The 22,263-nt window shown below is 45.9% G+C and overlaps 2 protein-coding genes across 3 annotated transcripts in view; both read right to left on the bottom strand.

Moving 5' to 3' along the window:
* Positions 1 to 4,240, bottom strand: part of ptpn9b (protein tyrosine phosphatase non-receptor type 9b) — a 28,139-nt gene extending 23,899 nt beyond the window's left edge. Inside the window, exon 1 of one of the 2 annotated variants that reach the window (XM_071408367.1) lies at positions 4,045 to 4,240. In XM_071408367.1, coding sequence (XP_071264468.1) covers positions 4,045 to 4,077 — 33 coding nt within the window. In that variant the 5' untranslated portion in view covers positions 4,078 to 4,240. The remainder of the gene's footprint in view (positions 1 to 4,044) is intronic. The other variant, XM_071408366.1, reaches the window with a different exon arrangement.
* A 1,544-nt stretch (positions 4,241 to 5,784) lies between these two features.
* uba6 (ubiquitin like modifier activating enzyme 6) overlaps positions 5,785 to 22,263 on the bottom strand; it is a gene marked incomplete in the record, with an annotated part of 75,556 nt that continues 59,077 nt past the window's right edge. Inside the window, 4 exon segments of the mRNA XM_071408365.1 lie at positions 5,785 to 8,380; positions 9,555 to 9,649; positions 10,030 to 10,117; positions 14,174 to 14,301. Of these exon segments, the coding sequence (XP_071264466.1) occupies positions 8,233 to 8,380; positions 9,555 to 9,649; positions 10,030 to 10,117; positions 14,174 to 14,301 (459 nt within the window).

Raw genomic sequence — 22,263 nt, 5'->3', positions numbered from 1 at the left:
AGAGAGAAGAAAAGTGAGGGTGGAGTTGGAGAGAGAGGACAGAGAAGGGACAAGTGAGGGTGGGGTTGGAGAGAGAACAGAGAAGGGACAAGTGAGGGTGAGGTTGGAGAGGGAGAGAGAAGAAAAGTGAGGGTGGAGTTGGAGAGAGAGGACAGAGAAGGGACAAGTGAGGGTGGGGTTGGAGAGAGAACAGAGAAGGGACAAGTGAGGGTGGAGTTGGAGAGGGAGAGAGAGGACAGAGAAGGGACAAGTGAGGGTGAGGTTGGAGAGAGAGGACAGAGAAGGGACAAGTGAGGGTGAGGTTGGAGAGGGAGAGAGAAGAAAAGTGAGGGTGGAGTTGGAGAGAGAGGACAGAGAAGGGACAAGTGAGGGTGAGGTTGGAGAGGGAGAGAGAAGAAAAGTGAGGGTGGAGTTGGAGAGAGAGGACAGAGAGAGGACAAGTGAGGGTGGGGTAGTTATAAGAAGGGGAGAGGAGAGCTCAAAGAGTTGTTGACACTTGTGTCTCATGGTTGTGGTGTGTTGTGCTGGTGACTACAGTATTCAATGTAACCAACATCCCCAGGATGTAGCAACCAAGACCAGTCACCTATTGGCTAAATCAACAGCAACTCAATCTCTGATTGGTTGATCGAAAGACAGTCGGACAGATAAACACACGGCCAACATCACGTGATTGACAGATATACATACACACTAGAGGTCGACCGATTAATCGGCATGGACGATTTACTAGAGCCGATTTCAAGTTTTTCATAACAATTGGTAATCGGCACTTTTGGGGCGCCGATTATGGCCGATCACATTGCAATCCACGGGGAAACTGCGTGGCAGGCTGACCACCTGTTACGCGAGTCCAGCAAGGAGCCAAGGTAAGTTGTAGCTAGCATTAAACGTATCTTATAAAAAAACAATCAATCTTCACATAATCAGTTGTTAACTACACATGGTTGATGATATTACTAGTTTATCTAGCTTGTCCTGCGTTGCATATAATCGATGCGGTGCATGTTAATTTATCATCGAATCACAGCCTACTTCGCCAAACGGGTGATGATTTAACAAAAGCACAATCGTTGCACGAATGTACCTAACCATAAACATCAATGCATTTATTAAAATTAATACACAGAAGTATATTTTTTTAAACCTGCATATTTAGTTCAAATAAATTCATGTTAGCAGGCAATATTTACTAGGGAAATTGTGTCACTTCTCTTGCGTTCACTGCAGGGTATATGCAACAGTTTGGGCCACCTGGCTATTTTCGAACTAATTTGCCAGGAATTTACATAATTATGACAAAACATTGAATGTTGTGCAATTGTAACAGTATAGCTTCCGTCCCTCTCCTCGCTCTGCACACACCAACCACAGTCACTCACGAAGCATCGTTACCCATCGCGCCACAAAAGCCGTGGCCCTTGCAGGGCAATGGGAACAACAACTTCTAGGTCTCAGAGCGAGTGATGTCACCGATTGAAACACTATTAGCGCGCACCACCGCTAACTAGCTAGCCATTTCACATCCGTTACACATGTATGGTCACCACCGCTAACTAGCTAGCCATTTCACATCCGTTACACATGTATGGTCACCACCGCTAACTAGCTAGCCATTTCACATCCGTTACACATGTATGGTCACCACCGCTAACTAGCTAGCCATTTCACATCCGTTACACATGTATGGTCACCACCGCTAACTAGCTAGCCATTTCACATCCGTTACACATGTATGGTCACCACCGCTAACTAGCTAGCCATTTCACATCCGTTACACATGTATGGTCACCACCGCTAACTAGCTAGCCATTTCACATCCGTTACACATGTATGGTCACCACCGCTAACTAGCTAGCCATTTCACATCCGTTACACATGTATGGTCACCACCGCTAACTAGCTAGCCATTTCACATCCGTTACACATGTATGGTCACCACCGCTAACTAGCTAGCCATTTCACATCGGCCACACAATGTAACAGCAATATTTAGACTTAGGGTTGCCACACGTTCGATAAAATACAGAACGGTTCCGTATTTCACTGAAAGAATAAACATTTTTCTTCTCTAAATTATCGTTTCCGGATTTGACCATATTAATGACCCAAGGTTTGTATTTATGTGTTTATTATAATTAAGTCTATGATTTGATATTTGATATAGCAGTCTGACTGAGCGGTGGTAGACAGCAGCGGGCTCGTAGGCATTCATTCAAACTTTACTGTGTTTGCCAGCAGCTCTTAGCAATGCTTGAGGCACAGCGCTGTTTATGACTTCAAGCCTATCAACTCCTGAGATTAGGCTGGCAATACTAAAGTGCCTATTAGAACATCCAATAGTCAAAAGGTGTATGAAATACAAATGGTAGAGAGAGAAATAGTCGACGCGTTATAATTCCTATAATAACTACAACCTAAAACTTCTTAACTGGGAATATTGAAGGCTCATGTTAAAAGGAACCACCAGCTTTCATATGTTCTCATGTTCTGAGCAAGGAACTTAAACGTTAGCTTTCTTACATGGCACGTATTGCACTTTTACTTTCTTCTCCAACACTGTGTTTTTGCATTATTTAAACCAAATTGAACATGTTTCATTATTTATTTGATACTAAATAGATGTTATTTATGTATTATATTAAGTTAAAATAAGAGTTGATTCAGTATTGTTGTAATTGTCATTATTACAAATATATAATATATATATTTAAAAAATCGGCCGATTGTATCGCCTTTTTTCGGTCCTCCAATAATCGGTATCGGAAAATCTTAATCGGTCGACCTCTAATACACACAGCCCTACGTCATGTGCTTGAACTGGGTGGACCTTTAAGCTTCCAATTATATCCAGTGACGTAGGGGATACGCAACAACAACATCCGTTCGACACTTGACAACGGATTGTACCAACTACTTCAACAACCAATTTTGGCAAAGGAGTACATAGAAACGTCCCTGGAAAAACGTAACCTCAAAATGTTAACTCCCGTTACAAATGCACTTTAAAGTGGTAACATGATTGATATAGCACATAATGCGTGTTACTCGCTAGCTAGAGTATCTGCATTAGTCAAATAACAACTAACGTTAGCTCTAGCTAAGAGATGAGAGGACCGAGCAAGTCGTAGCTACTAGCTAGGGCCCTAAGCTACTCGTCTACTGTTGCCAATGTAGTTGAATTAAATACATTTAACTAGTTAAACAGATGAACTATGGCAGTGTGGTCTAGCATCAGCTATTTTATATCTGATAGCGGCTCTTTCGTCATCGATGGGGGTTGTTAACGTTAACTTGCAGTCTAGCCAGCCAGTTGAATGACGAAAAGTTAACTGTTACTAGGAATTTGGGAGCAAATTCTGTGAACCGACTGGCGTAAAATTGATAGCTAACGTGCGTGCTATGACTGAGACCAAACAGTACTCAAAACAAACATGTCACGAGACATGCAACCTTGTACTGACTTCGGAAAGGAAGTCGTATTTTGCTCAAATTAATCAGAATAATGTTCTCTTACGATAGTTACCTAACTAGGAAACTACATGTGGTAAGCCAAAGAGGATGTGGGTAACCTCGGTCTTCCTCTCGGGCTAACGTTTAGCTGTCGCTAGGTAGCCATCTGCGTTCAATATGACTGACGACGTTAAGTCTCAATTGGAGAAAAAAAATACGAACGTTAGCGAGTTGATTTTCAGTTCTTTAAAATAATATGGTTAACAAATATGAAATCTAACCAGTGAGATGTAACTTCGCCTAAATATTTGCAAAACAAAATGCTAGTCAGCCAACTAAACGTGAGGCGTCAACTGGGAGTTGCATCCAGACGAGCGTGCTAAGCAGCTAGCTAATAGTAGCATGCTAGCGGCTGTCATAATATTTGTAACGGGCCACGGATATTTACGAGACAGTATCCTCACCAAGGAGAACACTGACCTACAACCTAACCAGGCATTGGGTTTATTATGCAAATAATAGATAACACAAATGTTATAAATCCACGTTTTTGGACGAAATCGAGAGAACCATGGTAAACCAAACCCTTACCAGTTCCTCCTGACTTGTCAAGGCTTCCGCCATCTTGAAGCCTCAGCAACGTCGTTTTGTACGTGCTCGTTCACGACGCAGAAGACCGAGTGCGCGGGGGGTTGTCACTAGTTACCAGAGACACAAAGTCAAAATACGCTACTAATATCGCAACAAAATGTATGAAAACAAAAAATGGGCTTTTAGGTCATAAATTAAAGTTAGGGTCAGGCAGAAGCCTAGCAGTGTGGTTAATGTTAGGTTTAAAGTCAGATTTTAAGAAGATACATTTTAAATATAGGCGTGGTTTAGCATAATTATGACATTGTGGCTCTGGTAACTAATGACCAGACAGGAGGCGGTTTAGTGCTATACAAAATCCTTGGGACGTCCTTATCCAAAAACCTAACTTTAACCCCAAAACTTTAACTATAACCTTTACCTAAAATTACATTTGAACTTCAATGGGGGGGGGGTAGGGACGTCCCAAGGAGCCCGAATAACAAGGACCACGGGAGAAGACTACGGGTCGCCAAAGGGCTCATTCTACAAAAAGTCGAACGTTAGTGTGCACTTCTAATGTAGATGATGATTTAATAAATTCTGCATAAATTCTTTATTAAAATGTTAGGTGACACAACACATGGTGGAAAAGCTATACAAGGTTTGGTTTAATGACTGACAATGAATGTATATCCATGTTTGTGATGTTATTTTCCATACGTGAATCTCTCTGTCATGAAAAACAAAATGTCAGGAAACAGTTTAGTCACAAAACATCCTGAAAACGATTTTTATTGGACCATCAATTGAGTTGTCTGTCACAACAAATGACATCATATCATGTTTTTTTTTATAGGTTTTTAAAAAAATTTTTTTTTTACATGTTATGCTTCTGACATTCATTATCAAGGAAATCATGAGATATTTCCTGTGCAAAACAGTTGGCGATGGAGTGTCTCAGCAGCACCCTAATCCCTATATAGTGAACTACTAGTGACCAGAGCCCTATTCCCTATATAGTGAACTACTAGTGACCAGAGCCCTATTCCCTATATAGTGAACTACTAGTGACCAGAGCCCAATTCCCTATGTAGTGAACTACTAGTGACCAGAGCCCTATTCCCTATATAGGGCACTACCATCTTCAACAACAGACCTGTTATCACCACTGTCCCTCCCATCTTCAACATCAGACCTGTTATCATCACTGTCCCTCCCATCTTCAACAACAGACCTGTTATCACCACTGTCCCTCCCATCTTCAACAACAGACTAACCTGTTATCATCACTGTCCCTCCCATCTTCAACAACAGACCTGTTATCACCACTGTCCCTCCCATCTTCAACAACAGACTAACCTGTTTATATAGTGAATTGCTGACATGGCTCCTGACTGAGGAGAGCATATAGGGGGCGTCCCAATAATATCTCCTTTCTTATGAAGTGCGCACTCGTTCACTACTTCTCACAAAACCAAAAGCCTTGGATTGGTGGAGGCATGAGTCAGTAGGAATATATCATCATATTCATTATACCAGTAATTTCCTTTTAAAACCTGTGAAGGGAAGTGAACAAGTACACACTCTGGGAGGAAGGAGAGATGATTGGGACACACTTATGTCGCTATCAATCATCCAAAATCCCCATGAGCCAATAGGAACGTTTAGGTGACGATTGTGATCCCGCCTTTTAAGATCAAGAGTTCCTCCCTCTACCTCTCTCTCTCCATCCCGCAAATGAAAACCACGGGAAGTGTGTATGTTCGGGTGTGTAAACACTGTTGTTTTTATTCTCATCATCATCATCATCATCATCATCATCATCATCATCATCATCGTGACAAACACAACAAGGTTGTTAGTTAAGGCATGTGCATAGCAGTCAGAGCTGTGTTTTAAACCAGAGTAGAAAACACCAGTCAGAGCTGTGCTTTAAACCAGAGTAGAAAACACCAGTCAGAGCTGTGTTTTAAACCAGAGTAGAAAACACCAGTCAGAGCTGTGCTTTAAACCAGAGTAGAAAACACCAGTCTGAGCTGTGCTTTAAACCAGAGTAGAAAACACCAGTCAGAGCTGTGCTTTAAACCAGAGTAGAAAACACCAGTCAGAGCTGTACTTTAAACCAGAGTAGAAAACACCAGTCTGAGCTGTGCTTTAAACCAGAGTAGAAAACACCAGTCAGAGCTGTGCTTTAAACCAGAGTAGAAAACACCAGTCTGAGCTGTGCTTTAAACCAGAGTAGAAAACACCAGTCTGAGCTGTGCTTTAAACCAGAGTAGAAAACACCAGTCTGAGCTGTGCTTTAAACCAGAGTAGAAAACACCAGTCTGAGCTGTGTTTTAAACCAGAGTAGAAAACACCAGTCTGAGCTGTGCTTTAAACCAGAGTAGAAAACACCAGTCTGAGCTGTGCTTTAAACCAGAGTGGAAAACACCAGTCAGAGCTGTGCTTTAAACCAGAGTAGAAAACACCAGTCTGAGCTGTGCTTTAAACCAGAGTAGAAAACACCAGTCAGAGCTGTGCTTTAAACCAGAGTAGAAAACACCAGTCTGAGCTGTGTTTTAAACCAGAGTAGAAAACACCAGTCTGAGCTGTGCTTTAAACCAGAGTAGAAAACACCAGTCTGAGCTGTGCTTTAAACCAGAGTAGAAAACACCAGTCTGAGCTGTGCTTTAAACCAGAGTGGAAAACACCAGTCAGAGCTGTGCTTTAAACCAGAGTAGAAAACACCAGTCCGAGCTGTGCTTTAAACCAGAGTAGAAAACACCAGTCAGAGCTGTGCTTTAAACCAGAGTAGAAAACACCAGTCAGAGCTGTACTTTAAACCAGAGTAGAAAACACCAGTCTGAGCTGTGCTTTAAACCAGAGTAGAAAACACCAGTCAGAGCTGTGCTTTAAACCAGAGTAGAAAACACCAGTCTGAGCTGTGCTTTAAACCAGAGTAGAAAACACCAGTCTGAGCTGTGCTTTAAACCAGAGTAGAAAACACCAGTCTGAGCTGTGCTTTAAACCAGAGTAGAAAACACCAGTCTGAGCTGTGTTTTAAACCAGAGTAGAAAACACCAGTCTGAGCTGTGCTTTAAACCAGAGTAGAAAACACCAGTCTGAGCTGTGCTTTAAACCAGAGTGGAAAACACCAGTCAGAGCTGTGCTTTAAACCAGAGTAGAAAACACCAGTCTGAGCTGTGCTTTAAACCAGAGTAGAAAACACCAGTCAGAGCTGTGCTTTAAACCAGAGTAGAAAACACCAGTCTGAGCTGTGTTTTAAACCAGAGTAGAAAACACCAGTCTGAGCTGTGCTTTAAACCAGAGTAGAAAACACCAGTCTGAGCTGTGCTTTAAACCAGAGTAGAAAACACCAGTCTGAGCTGTGCTTTAAACCAGAGTGGAAAACACCAGTCAGAGCTGTGCTTTAAACCAGAGTAGAAAACACCAGTCCGAGCTGTGCTTTAAACCAGAGTAGAAAACACCAGTCAGAGCTGTGCTTTAAACCAGAGTAGAAAACACCAGTCCGAGCTGTGCTTTAAACCAGAGTAGAAAACACCAGTCAGAGCTGTGCTTTAAACCAGAGTAGAAAACACCAGTCAGAGCTGTGCTTTAAACCAGAGTAGAAAACACAGAGGGACTACTATGTACACAGTCAAGTGCTACCCTCTTCTCATAGAGGTAGAAAGAGAACTCATTAAACCAGGTTATATCCATCTAGAGCCCTCGTTCTACCTCTATGCTCTTTCTCTAATAATGGTCCATGGGGCCAGCCCTGTTCTAGAGTCCCCCCATTCTAGAATCACCATCTGTTCTAGAATCACCATCTGTTCTAGAATCAACATATATTCTAGAATCAACATATATTCTAGAATCCACCCCTGTTCTAGAATCCACCCCTGTTCTAGAATCCACCCCTGTTCTAGAATCCACCCCTGTTCTAGAATCCACCCCTGTTCTAGAATCCACCCCTGTTCTAGAATCCACCCCGTTCTAGAATCCACCCCGTTCTAGAATCCACCCCTGTTCTAGAATCCACCCCTGTTCTAGAATCCACCCCTGTTCTAGAATCCACCCCTGTTCTAGAATCCACCCCTGTTAAAGAAGCACCACTGTTGTCAACTGGGATTTTGCAGGTACAGGGGGTTAGTTTGAGGGGACTGAGGGGTGGTTATATTTGGTTAGTTTGAGGGGTGTCAGGGATGTTATGGTCCGGGCGTGTCAGGCGGTGTGAGCGTCTCCGTCGGGGCTGAAGTAGTACCTAACGGGGGGTCCAGGTAGGTCTTCATCACCATCTGACTCTGGAGCGAAGGACACGGTCAGGTCAACATAGCGACGGTCTACAGACGGCTTGATCAACTTCTGCATCCTGGGAGAGGAGGGGTAGAGGGAGGAAAGGGAGGGAGGGAGGGAGGAAAGGGGGGGAGAGGGAGGAAAGGGAGGGAGGGAGGAAAGGGAGGAAAGGGAGGGAGAGAGGGAGGAAAGGGAGGGAGAGGGAGGAAAGGGAGGGAGAGCGAGGAAAGGGAGGGAGGGAGGAAAGGGGGGAGAGGGAGGAAAGGGGGGAGGGAGGGATAGAGGGAGGAAAGGGGGGTAGAGGGAGGAAAGGGGAGGAGAGGGAGGAAATGGGGGGAGAGGGAGGGATAGAGGGAGGAAAGGGAGGGATAGAGGGAGGAAAGAGGGGGAGAGGGAGGAAATGGAGGGAGGGAGGAAAGGGGGGGAGGGAGGGATAGAGGGAGGAAAGGGGGGGAGGGAGGAAAGGGGGGGGGGGTAGAGGGAGGAAAGGGAGGGAGGGAGGGAGGAAAGGGGGGAGAGGGAGGAAAGGGGGGAGGGAGGGATAGAGGGAGGAAAGGGGGGTAGAGGGAGGAAAGGGGAGGAGAGGGAGGAAATGGGGGGAGAGGGAGGGATAGAGGGAGGAAAGGGAGGGATAGAGGGAGGAAAGAGGGGGAGAGGGAGGAAAGGGGGAGAGGGAGGGATAGAGGGAGGAAAGGGAGGGATAGAGGGAGGAAAGAGGGGGAGAGGGAGGAAAGGGGGGGAGGGAGGGATAGAGGGAGGAAAGGGGGATAGAGGGAGGAAATGGGGGGAGAGGGAGGGATAGAGGGAGGAAAGGGAGGGATAGAGGGAGGAAAGAGGGGGAGAGGGAGGAAAGGGGGGAGGGAGGGATAGAGGGAGGAAAGGGGGGTAGAGAGAGGGATAGAGGGAGGAAAGGGGGGTAGAGAGAGGGATAGAGGGAGGAAAGGGGGGGAGAGGGAGGAAAGGGTGGGAGAGGGAGGAAATGGGGGGAGAGGGAGGGATAGAGGGAGGAAAGGGAGGGATAGAGGGAGGAAAGAGGGGGAGAGGGAGGGATATGTGGAGGAGAAGGAATACGGGAGGAGAATGAGAGACTAAGATTCAGTGATTCAGGAGGACACAGTGTGTGTGTGTGTGTGTGTGTGTGTGTGTGTGTGTGTGTGTGTGTGTGTGTGTGTGTGTGTGTGTGTGTGTGTGTGTGTGTGTGTGTGTGTGTGAGAGAGTGTGAGTGTACATGAGGGTGTGTGTGTGCTTACGTTAGTTTCAGTCTCTTGTTGTGTCCTGGCATCACAGGAACATAGAGCATCTTCACGCCATGCACCACCATGGTAGGCTCTATCCCATAATGCACCTGTAATACAACACAGTCAACACCATGGTAGGCTCTATCCCATAATGCACCTGTAATACAACACAGTCAACACCATGGTAGGCTCTATCCCATAATGCACCTGTAATACAACACAGTCAACACCATGGTAGGCTCTATCCCATAATGCACCTGTAATACAACACAGTCAACACCATGGTAGGCTCTATCCCATAATGCACCTGTAACACAACACAGTCAACACCATGGTAGGCTCTATCCCATAATGCACCTGTAACACAACACAGTCAACACCATGGTAGGCTCTATCCCATAATGCACTTCTTAATATAGTAATGAATGTGTCTCACTGTGTTGATGAAGTCAGAGAGGGGATTAATATAGTAATGAATGTGTCTCACCAGCACTGCGTTGATGAAGTCAGAGAGGGAGAAGTGTTGGTGACCCCACACAGTCCAGCGATCCCAGATAGAGAAAGAGATGTCTTCCCTGAGGAGGACAACACACAGACAGGACTCAGTGATAGAGAGAGACAGAGACACAAACAGAGACAGAGAGACAGAGAGAGAGAGAGAGAGAGGAGAGGGAGGGAGACAGGGAGAAGGAGACAGAGAGAGAGAGACCGAGCGACAGAGAGAGAGAGGAGAGGGAGGGAGACAGAGAGAGACAGTGAGACAGAAACACAGACAGAGAAAGAGAGAGAGAGGGAGACAGAGAAAGAGAGAGAGAGAGAGAGAGAGAGAGAGAGAGAGACAGAGAGAGAGAGACAGAGAGAGAGACAGAGAGAGAGAGAGACAGAGAGAGAGAGAGAGAGAGAGAGAGAGAGAGAGAGAGAGAGGGAGACAGAGAGAGAGAGAGAGAGAGAGACAGAGAGAGAGAGAGAGGGAGACAGAGAGAGAGAGAGAGAGAGAGAGAGAGAGAGAGAGAGAGAGAGAGAGAGAGAGAGAGAGAGAGAGAGAGAGAGAGAGAGAGAGAGAGAGAGAGAGAGAGAGAGAGAGAGAGAGAGAGAGAGAGAGAGAGAGAGAGAGAGAGAGAGAGAGAGAGAGAGAGAGAGAGAGAGAGAGAGGGGGAGACAGAGAGAGAGAGAGAGAGAGGGAGAGGGAGGGAGACAGGGAGAAGGAGACAGAGAGAGAGAGACCGAGCGACAGAGAGAGAGAGGAGAGGGAGGGAGACAGAGAGAGACAGTGAGACAGAAACACAGACAGAGAAAGAGAGAGAGAGGGAGACAGAGAAAGAGAGAGAGAGAGAGAGAGAGAGAGAGAGAGAGAGAGAGAGACAGAGAGAGAGAGAGAGAGAGAGAGAGAGAGAGAGAGAGAGAGAGAGAGAGAGAGACAGAGAGAGAGAGAGAGAGAGAGAGAGAGAGAGAGAGAGAGAGAGAGAGAGAGAGAGAGAGAGAGAGAGAGAGAGACAGAGAGAGAGAGAGAGGGAGACAGAGAGAGAGAGAGAGAGAGAGAGAGAGAGAGAGAGAGAGAGAGAGAGAGAGAGAGAGAGAGAGAGAGAGAGAGAGAGAGAGAGAGAGAGAGGGGGAGACAGAGAGAGAGAGAGAGAGAGGGAGACAGAGAGAGAGAGAGAGAGAGAGAGAGAGGGAGACGGAGAGAGAGAGAGAGAGGGAGACAGAGAGAGAGAGGGAGACAGAGAGAGACAGAGAGAGACCCAAACTTAAGGAAAGCTTTGACTATGTACAGACTCAGTGAGCATAGCCTTGCTATTGAGAAAGGCCGCCGTAGGCAGACATGGCTCTCAAGAGAAGACAGGCTATGTGCACACTGCCCACAAAATGAGGTGGAAACTGAGCTGCACTTCCTAACCTCCTGCCCAATGTATGACCATATTAGAGAGACATATTTCCCTCAGATTACACAGATCCACAAAGAATTTGAAAACAAATCCAATTTTGATAAACTCCCAGAGAAATTCCACAGTGTGCCATCACAGCAGCAAGATTTGTGACCTGTTGCCACAAGAAAAGGGCAACCAGTGAAGAACAAACACCACTGTAAATACAACCCATATTTATGTTTATTTATTTTAACTTGTGTGCTTTAACCATTTGTACATTGTTACAACACTGCATATATATAATATGACATTTGTAATGTCTTTATTGTTTTGAAACTTCTGTATGTGTAATGTTTACTGTTAATTTGTATTGTTTATTTCACTTTTGTATAATATCTACCTCACTTGCTTTGGCAATGTTAACACATGTTTCCCATGCCAATAAAGCCCCTTGAATTGAATTGAATTGAATTGAATTGAGAGACAGAGACAGAGAGAGACAGAGACAGAGAGAGAGACAGAGAGAGAGAGGGAGACAGTTGATTTCAAAAAAGCCTTCGACTCAATTTGGCATGAGGGTCTGCTATACAAATTGATGGAAAGTGGTGTTGGGGGTAAAACATACGACATTATAAAATCCATGTACACAAACAACAAGTGTGCGGTTAAAATTGGCAAAAAACACACACATTTCTTCACACAGGGTCGTGGGGTGAGACAGGGATGCAGCTTAAGCCCCACCCTCTTCAACATATATATCAACGAATTGGCGCGGGCACTAGAACAGTCTGCAGCACCCGGTCTCACCCTACTAGAATCCGAAGTCAAATGTCTACTGTTTGCTGATGATCTGGTGCTTCTGTCACCAACCAAGGAGGGCCTACAGCAGCACCTAGATCTTCTGCACAGATTCTGTCAGACCTGGGCCCTGACAGTAAATCTCAGTAAGACCAAAATAATGGTGTTCCAAAAAAAGGTCCAGTCACCAGGACCACAAATTCCATCTAGACACCGTTGCCCTAGAGCACACAAAAAACTATACATACCTCGGCCTAAACATCAGCACCACAGGTAACTTCCACAAAGCTGTGAACGATCTGAGAGACAAGGCAAGAAGGGCCTTCTATGCCATCAAAAGGAACATAAATTTCAACATACCAATTAGGATCTGGCTAAAAATACTTGAATCAGTCATAGAGCCCATTGCCCTTTATGGTTGTGAGGTCTGGGGTCCGCTCACCAACCAAGATTTCACAAAATGGGACAAACACCAAATTGAGACTCTGCATGCAGAATTCTGCAAAAATATCCTCCGTGTACAACGTAGAACACCAAATAATGCATGCAGAGCAGAATTAGGCCGATACCCACTAATTATCAAAATCCAGAAAAGAGCCGTTAAATTCTACAACCACCTAAAAGGAAGCGATTCCCAAACCTTCCATAACAAAGCCATCACCTACAGAGAGATGAACCTGGAGAAGAGTCCCCTAAGCAAGCTGGTCCTAGGGCTCTGTTCACAAACACAAACACACCCCACAGAGCCCCAGGACAACAGCACAATTAGACCCAACCAAATCATGAGAAAACAAAAAGATAATTACTTGACACATTGGAAAGAATTAACAAAAAAACAGAGCAAACTAGAATGCTATTTGGCCCTAAACAGAGAGTACACAGTGGCAGAATACCTGACCACTGTGACTGACCCAAACTTAAGGAAAGCTTTGACTATGTACAGACTCAGTGAGCATAGCCTTGCTATTGAGAAAGGCCGCCGTAGGCAGACATGGCTCTCAAGAGAAGACAGGCTATGTGCACACTGCCCACAAAATGAGGTGGAAACTGAGCTGCACTTCCTAACCTCCTGCCCAATGTATGACCATATTAGAGAGACATATTTCCCTCAGATCACACAGATCCACAAAGAATTCGAAAACAAATCCAATTTTGATAAACTCCCATATCTACTGGGTGAAATTCCACAGTGTGCCATCACAGCAGCAAGATTTGTGACCTGTTGCCACAAGAAAAGGGCAACCAGTGAAGAACAAACACCACTGTAAATACAACCCATATTTATGTTTATTTATTTTAACTTGTGTGCTTTAACCATTTGTACATTGTTACAACACTGCATATATATAATATGACATTTGTAATGTCTTTATTGTTTTGAAACTTCTGTATGTGTAATGTTTACTGTTCATTTTTATTGTTTATTTGACTTTTGTATATTACCTACCTCACTTGCTTTGGCAATGTTAACACATGTTTCCCATGCCAATAAAGCCCCTTGAATTGAATTGAAATTGAATTGAATTGAATTGACAGAGAGAGACAGAGAGAGACAGAGAGAGACAGAGACAGAGAGAGAGAGAAGTGTTGAGACCACACAGCCCAGAGGTCCCAAATAGTGAAAGAGATGTATTTTCTGTCTGTACGTGTGTGTGTGTGTGTGTGTGTGTGTGTGTGTGTGTGTGTGTGTGTGTGTACAGGTGTGTGTCTGTGTACGTGTGTGTGTGTGTGTACGTGTGTGTGTGTGTGTGTGTGTGTGTGTGTGTGTGTGTGTGTGTGTGTGTGTGTGTGTGTGTGTGTGTGTGTGTGTGTGTACAGGTGTGTGTACAGGTGTGTGTCTGTGTACGTGTGTGTGTGTGTGTACAGGTATGTGTTTTTTTGTCTGTGTCTGTTTGTGTGTGTCTGGTGTGTGTGTGTGTCTATGTACAGGTGTGTGTGTGTGTGTGTGTACAGGTGTGTCTCTCCTACCTGATCTGTGTTCTCTTGACAGGTGCAGCCTCGGTGAGGACCATGACAGGAATGGCCAGGTTGAAGAAACAGTTGTTGAACGACTCAAACCCGTATCCTCCCACCACCTTCACCAGCTCCAACGACACCTGGGGGAGCACAACACAACCACTCTCAAACCCGTATCCTCCCACCGCCTTCACCAGCTCCAACGACACCTGGGGGAGCACAACACAACCACTCTCAAACCCGTATCCTCCCACCACCATCACCAGCTCCAACGACACCTGGGGGAGCACAACACAACCACTCTCAAACCCGTATCCTCCCACCACCTTCACCAGCTCCAACGACACCTGGGGGAGCACAACACAACCACTCTCAAACCCGTATCCTCCCACCACCTTCACCAGCTCCAACGACACCTGGGGGAGCACAACACAACCACTCTCAAACCCGTATCCTCCCGCCACCTTCACCAGCTCCAACGACACCTGGGGGAGCACAACACAACCACTCTCAAACCCGTATCCTCCCGCCACCTTCACCAGCTCCAACGACACCTGGGGGAGCACAACACAACCACTCTCAAACCCGTATCCTCCCACCGCCTTCACCAGCTCCAACGACACCTGGGGGAGCACAACACAACCACTCTCAAACCCGTATCCTCCCGCCACCTTCACCAGCTCCAACGACACCTGGGGGACCACAGCACAACCACTCACTGACGACTCACAGACGACTCACTTCAACAGCCAAAACTACACAGCGCTGAATCCATTGGTACGTTCTACTTAGTTCTGTGACTGAATCAGACCAGCAGATTCCGTAAAAACCAATTCAAAACCAACGAAGAAGAGATCCAAGCTGTTTAAAGAACCTATTAAACTGATAAACATCTGACTCAGTCATTTACTACCATCTAAAACCATTTCCTACCAGTCTGATAAGACAGAGAACTAGAGAGGACTCCTGCTCATCTGATTCAGTCATTTACTACCATCTAAAACCATTTCCTACCAGTCTGATAAGACAGAGAACTAGAGAGGACTCCTGTTCATCTGACTCAGTCATTTACTACCATCTAAAACCATTTCCTACCAGTCTGATAAGACAGAGAACTAGAGAGGACTCCTGCTCATCTGATTCAGTCATTTACTACCATCTAAAACCATTTCCTACCAGTCTGATAAGACAGAGAACTAGAGAGGACTCCTGCTCATCTGATTCAGTCATTTACTACCATCTAAAACCATTTCCTACCAGTCTGATAAGACAGAGAACTAGAGAGGACTCCTGCTCATCTGATTCAGTCATTTACTACCATCTAAAATAAATATCTCATTTACATTAGTATTCACACCCCTGAGTCAATACATGTTAGAATCATCTTTGGCAGCGATTACAGCTGGGAGTCTTCCTGGGTAAGTCTCTAAGAGTCATTACAGCTGTGAGTCTTCCTGGGTAAGTCTCTGAGAGTCATTACAGCTGGGAGTCTTCCTGGGTAAGTCTCTAAGAGTGATTACAGCTGTGAGTCTTCCTGGGTAAGTCTCTAAGAGTGATTACAGCTGTGAGTCTTCCTGGGTAAGTCTCTAAGAGTCATTACAGCTGGGAGTCTTCCTGGGTAAGTCTCTAAGAGTGATTACAGCTGTGAGTCTTCCTGGGTAAGTCTCTAAGAGTGATTACAGCTGGGAGTCTTCCTGGGTAAGTCTCTGAGAGTCATCACAGCTGGGAGTCTTCCTGGGTAAGTCTCTGAGAGTCATTACAGCTGGGAGTCTTCCTGGGTAAGTCTCTAAGAGTGATTACAGCTGGGAGTCTTCCTGGGTAAGTCTCTGAGAGTCATTACAGCTGGGAGTCTTCCTGGGTAAGTCTCTGAGAGTCATTACAGCTGTGAGTCTTCCTGGGTAAGTCTCTGAGAGTCATTACAGCTGGGAGTCTTCCTGGGTAAGTCTCTGAGAGTGATTACAGCTGGGAGTCTTCCTGGGTAAGTCTCTGAGAGTCATTACAGCTGGGAGTCTTCCTGGGTAAGTCTCTGAGAGTCATTACAGCAGTGAGTCTTCCTGGGTAAGTCTCTGAGAGTCATTACAGCTGGGAGTCTTTCTGGGTAAGTCTCTAAGAGTGATTACAGCTGGGAGTCTTTCTGGGTACGTCTCTAAGAGTCATTACAGCTGGGAGTCTTCCTGGGTAAGTCTCTAAGAGTCATTACAGCTGGGAGTCTTCCTGGGTAAGTCTCTAAGAATCATTACAGCTGGGAGTCTTTCTGGGTAAGTCTCTAAGAGTGATTACAGCTGTGAGTCTTCCTGGGTAAGTCTCTAAGAGTCATTACAGCAGGGAGTCTTCCTGGGTAAGTCTCTAAGAGTCATTACAGCTGGGAGTCTTCCTGGGTAAGTCTCTAAGAGTCACTACAGCTGGGAGTCTTCCTGGGTAAGTCTCTAAGAGTCATTACAGCTGGGAGTCTTCCTGGGTACGTCTCTAAGAGTCATTACAGCTGGGAGTCTTCCTGGGTAAGTCTCTAAGAGCGATTACAGCTGGGAGTCTTCCTGGGTAAGTCTCTAAGAGTCACTACAGCTGGGAGTCTTCCTGGGTAAGTCTCTAAGAGTGATTACAGCTGTGAGTCTTCCTGGGTAAGTCTCTAAGAGTGATTACAGCTGTGAGTCTTCCTGGGTAAGTCTCTAAGAGTCATTACAGCTGGGAGTCTTCCTGGGTAAGTCTCTAAGAGTGATTACAGCTGTGAGTCTTCCTGGGTAAGTCTCTAAGAGTGATTACAGCTGGGAGTCTTCCTGGGTAAGTCTCTGAGAGTCATCACAGCTGGGAGTCTTCCTGGGTAAGTCTCTGAGAGTCATTACAGCTGGGAGTCTTCCTGGGTAAGTCTCTAAGAGTGATTACAGCTGGGAGTCTTCCTGGGTAAGTCTCTGAGAGTCATTACAGCTGGGAGTCTTCCTGGGTAAGTCTCTGAGAGTCATTACAGCAGTGAGTCTTCCTGGGTAAGTCTCTGAGAGTCATTACAGCTGGGAGTCTTCCTGGGTAAGTCTCTGAGAGTGATTACAGCTGGGAGTCTTCCTGGGTAAGTCTCTGAGAGTCATTACAGCTGGGAGTCTTCCTGGGTAAGTCTCTGAGAGTCATTACAGCAGTGAGTCTTCCTGGGTAAGTCTCTGAGAGTCATTACAGCTGGGAGTCTTTCTGGGTAAGTCTCTAAGAGTGATTACAGCTGGGAGTCTTTCTGGGTACGTCTCTAAGAGTCATTACAGCTGGGAGTCTTCCTGGGTAAGTCTCTAAGAGTCATTACAGCTGGGAGTCTTCCTGGGTAAGTCTCTAAGAATCATTACAGCTGGGAGTCTTTCTGGGTAAGTCTCTAAGAGTGATTACAGCTGTGAGTCTTCCTGGGTAAGTCTCTAAGAGTCATTACAGCAGGGAGTCTTCCTGGGTAAGTCTCTAAGAGTCATTACAGCTGGGAGTCTTCCTGGGTAAGTCTCTAAGAGTCACTACAGCTGGGAGTCTTCCTGGGTAAGTCTCTAAGAGTCATTACAGCTGGGAGTCTTCCTGGGTACGTCTCTAAGAGTCATTACAGCTGGGAGTCTTCCTGGGTAAGTCTCTAAGAGCGATTACAGCTGGGAGTCTTCCTGGGTAAGTCTCTAAGAGTCACTACAGCTGGGAGTCTTCCTGGGTAAGTCTCTAAGAGTGATTACAGCTGGGAGTCCTCCTGGGTACGTCTCTAAGAGTCATTACAGCTGGGAGTCTTCCTGGGTAAGTCTCTAAGAGCGATTACAGCTGTGAGTCTTCTTGGGTAAGTCTCTAAGAGTCATTACAGCAGTGAGTCTTCCTGGGTAAGTCTCTAAGAGTGATTACAGCTGGGAGTCTTTCTGGGTAAGTCTCTAAGAATCATTACAGCTGGTAGTCTTCTTGGGTAAGTCTCTAAGAGTCATTACAGCTGGGAGTCTTCCTGGGTAAGTCTCTAAGAGTCACTACAGCTGGGAGTCTTCCTGGGTAAGTCTCTAAGAGTCATTACAGCTGGGAGTCTTCTTGGGTAAGTCTCTAAGAGTCATTACAGCAGTGAGTCTTCCTGGGTAAGTCTCTAAGAGTGATTACAGCTGGGAGTCTTCCTGGGTAAGTCTCTAAGAGTCATTACAGCTGGGAGTCTTCCTGGGTAAGTCTCTAAGAGTCATTACAGCTGGGAGTCTTCCTGGGTAAGTCTCTAAGAGTCATTACAGCTGTGAGTCTTCCTGGGTAAGTCTCTGAGAGTCATTACAGCTGGGAGTCTTCCTGGGTAAGTCTCTAAGAGTGATTACAGCTGTGAGTCTTCCTGGGTAAGTCTCTAAGAGTGATTACAGCTGTGAGTCTTCCTGGGTAAGTCTCTAAGAGTCATTACAGCTGGGAGTCTTCCTGGGTAAGTCTCTGAGAGTCATCACAGCTGGGAGTCTTCCTGGGTAAGTCTCTGAGAGTCATTACAGCTGGGAGTCTTCCTGGGTAAGTCTCTAAGAGTGATTACAGCTGGGAGTCTTCCTGGGTAAGTCTCTGAGAGTCATTACAGCTGGGAGTCTTCCTGGGTAAGTCTCTGAGAGTCATTACAGCTGGGAGTCTTCCTGGGTAAGTCTCTGAGAGTGATTACAGCTGGGAGTCTTCCTGGGTAAGTCTCTGAGAGTCATTACAGCTGGGAGTCTTCCTGGGTAAGTCTCTGAGAGTCATTACAGCAGTGAGTCTACCTGGGTAAGTCTCTGAGAGTCATTACAGCTGGGAGTCTTTCTGGGTAAGTCTCTAAGAGTGATTACAGCTGGGAGTCTTTCTGGGTACGTCTCTAAGAGTGATTACAGCTGTGAGTCTTCCTGGGTAAGTCTCTAAGAGTCATTACAGCAGGGAGTCTTCCTGGGTAAGTCTCTAAGAGTCATTACAGCTGGGAGTCTTCCTGGGTAAGTCTCTAAGAGTCACTACAGCTGGGAGTCTTCCTGGGTAAGTCTCTAAGAGTCATTACAGCTGGGAGTCTTCCTGGGTACGTCTCTAAGAGTCATTACAGCTGGGAGTCTTCCTGGGTAAGTCTCTAAGAGCGATTACAGCTGGGAGTCTTCCTGGGTAAGTCTCTAAGAGTCACTACAGCTGGGAGTCTTCCTGGGTAAGTCTCTAAGAGTGATTACAGCTGGGAGTCCTCCTGGGTACGTCTCTAAGAGTCATTACAGCTGGGAGTCTTCCTGGGTAAGTCTCTAAGAGCGATTACAGCTGTGAGTCTTCTTGGGTAAGTCTCTAAGAGTCATTACAGCAGTGAGTCTTCCTGGGTAAGTCTCTAAGAGTGATTACAGCTGGGAGTCTTTCTGGGTAAGTCTCTAAGAATCATTACAGCTGGTAGTCTTCTTGGGTAAGTCTCTAAGAGTCATTACAGCTGGGAGTCTTCCTGGGTAAGTCTCTAAGAGTCATTACAGCTGGGAGTCTTCTTGGGTAAGTCTCTAAGAGTCATTACAGCAGTGAGTCTTCCTGGGTAAGTCTCTAAGAGTGATTACAGCTGGGAGTCTTCCTGGGTAAGTCTCTAAGAGTCATTACAGCTGGGAGTCTTCCTGGGTAAGTCTCTAAGAGTCATTACAGCTGGGAGTCTTCCTGGGTAAGTCTCTAAGAGTCACTACAGCTGGGAGTCTTCCTGGGTAAGTCTCTAAGAGTCATTACAGCTGGGAGTCTTCCTGGGTAAGTCTCTAAGAGTCATTACAGCTGGGAGTCTTCCTGGGTAAGTCTCTAAGAGTCATTACAGCTGGGAGTCTTCCTGGGTAAGTCTCTAAGAGTCACTACAGCTGGGAGTCTTCCTGGGTAAGTCTCTAAGAGTCATTACAGCTAGAGTCTTCCTGTGTAAGTCTCTAAGAGTCATTACAGCTGTGAGTCTTCCTGGGTAAGTCTCTAAGAGTCATTACAGCTGGGAGTCTTCCTGGGTAAGTCTCTAAGAGTCATTACAGCTGGGAGTCTTCTTGGGTAAGTCTCTAAGAGTCATGACAGCTGTGAGTCTTCCTGGGTAAGTCTCTAAGAGTCATTACAGCTGGGAGTCTTCTTGGGTAAGTCTCTAAGAGTCATTACAGCTGGGAGTCTTCTTGGGTAAGTCTCTGAGAGTCATTACAGCTGGGAGTCTTTCTGGGTAAGTCTCTAAGAGTGATTACAGCTGGGAGTCTTTCTGGGTACGTCTCTAAGAGTCATTACAGCTGGGAGTCTTCCTGGGTAAGTCTCTAAGAGTCATTACAGCTGGGAGTCTTCCTGGGTAAGTCTCTAAGAATCATTACAGCTGGGAGTCTTTCTGGGTAAGTCTCTAAGAGTGATTACAGCTGTGAGTCTTCCTGGGTAAGTCTCTAAGAGTCATTACAGCAGGGAGTCTTCCTGGGTAAGTCTCTAAGAGTCATTACAGCTGGGAGTCTTCCTGGGTAAGTCTCTAAGAGTCACTACAGCTGGGAGTCTTCCTGGGTAAGTCTCTAAGAGTCATTACAGCTGGGAGTCTTCCTGGGTACGTCTCTAAGAGTCATTACAGCTGGGAGTCTTCCTGGGTAAGTCTCTAAGAGCGATTACAGCTGGGAGTCTTCCTGGGTAAGTCTCTAAGAGTCACTACAGCTGGGAGTCTTCCTGGGTAAGTCTCTAAGAGTGATTACAGCTGGGAGTCCTCCTGGGTACGTCTCTAAGAGTCATTACAGCTGGGAGTCTTCCTGGGTAAGTCTCTAAGAGCGATTACAGCTGTGAGTCTTCTTGGGTAAGTCTCTAAGAGTCATTACAGCAGTGAGTCTTCCTGGGTAAGTCTCTAAGAGTGATTACAGCTGGGAGTCTTTCTGGGTAAGTCTCTAAGAATCATTACAGCTGGTAGTCTTCTTGGGTAAGTCTCTAAGAGTCATTACAGCTGGGAGTCTTCCTGGGTAAGTCTCTAAGAGTCACTACAGCTGGGAGTCTTCCTGGGTAAGTCTCTAAGAGTCATTACAGCTGGGAGTCTTCTTGGGTAAGTCTCTAAGAGTCATTACAGCAGTGAGTCTTCCTGGGTAAGTCTCTAAGAGTGATTACAGCTGGGAGTCTTCCTGGGTAAGTCTCTAAGAGTCATTACAGCTGGGAGTCTTCCTGGGTAAGTCTCTAAGAGTCATTACAGCTGGGAGTCTTCCTGGGTAAGTCTCTAAGAGTCATTACAGCTGTGAGTCTTCCTGGGTAAGTCTCTGAGAGTCATTACAGCTGGGAGTCTTCCTGGGTAAGTCTCTAAGAGTGATTACAGCTGTGAGTCTTCCTGGGTAAGTCTCTAAGAGTGATTACAGCTGTGAGTCTTCCTGGGTAAGTCTCTAAGAGTCATTACAGCTGGGAGTCTTCCTGGGTAAGTCTCTGAGAGTCATCACAGCTGGGAGTCTTCCTGGGTAAGTCTCTGAGAGTCATTACAGCTGGGAGTCTTCCTGGGTAAGTCTCTAAGAGTGATTACAGCTGGGAGTCTTCCTGGGTAAGTCTCTGAGAGTCATTACAGCTGGGAGTCTTCCTGGGTAAGTCTCTGAGAGTCATTACAGCAGTGAGTCTTCCTGGGTAAGTCTCTGAGAGTCATTACAGCTGGGAGTCTTCCTGGGTAAGTCTCTGAGAGTGATTACAGCTGGGAGTCTTCCTGGGTAAGTCTCTGAGAGTCATTACAGCTGGGAGTCTTCCTGGGTAAGTCTCTGAGAGTCATTACAGCAGTGAGTCTACCTGGGTAAGTCTCTGAGAGTCATTACAGCTGGGAGTCTTTCTGGGTAAGTCTCTAAGAGTGATTACAGCTGGGAGTCTTTCTGGGTACGTCTCTAAGAGTGATTACAGCTGTGAGTCTTCCTGGGTAAGTCTCTAAGAGTCATTACAGCAGGGAGTCTTCCTGGGTAAGTCTCTAAGAGTCATTACAGCTGGGAGTCTTCCTGGGTAAGTCTCTAAGAGTCACTACAGCTGGGAGTCTTCCTGGGTAAGTCTCTAAGAGTCATTACAGCTGGGAGTCTTCCTGGGTACGTCTCTAAGAGTCATTACAGCTGGGAGTCTTCCTGGGTAAGTCTCTAAGAGCGATTACAGCTGGGAGTCTTCCTGGGTAAGTCTCTAAGAGTCACTACAGCTGGGAGTCTTCCTGGGTAAGTCTCTAAGAGTGATTACAGCTGGGAGTCCTCCTGGGTACG

The sequence above is a fragment of the Salvelinus alpinus genome, chromosome 6, assembly GCF_045679555.1.
Source record: "Salvelinus alpinus chromosome 6, SLU_Salpinus.1, whole genome shotgun sequence".
NCBI lineage: Eukaryota > Metazoa > Chordata > Actinopteri > Salmoniformes > Salmonidae > Salvelinus > Salvelinus alpinus.
The sequence above is the reverse complement of the archived record's forward strand: the minus strand, read 5'-3'. Positions and strand labels throughout refer to the sequence as shown.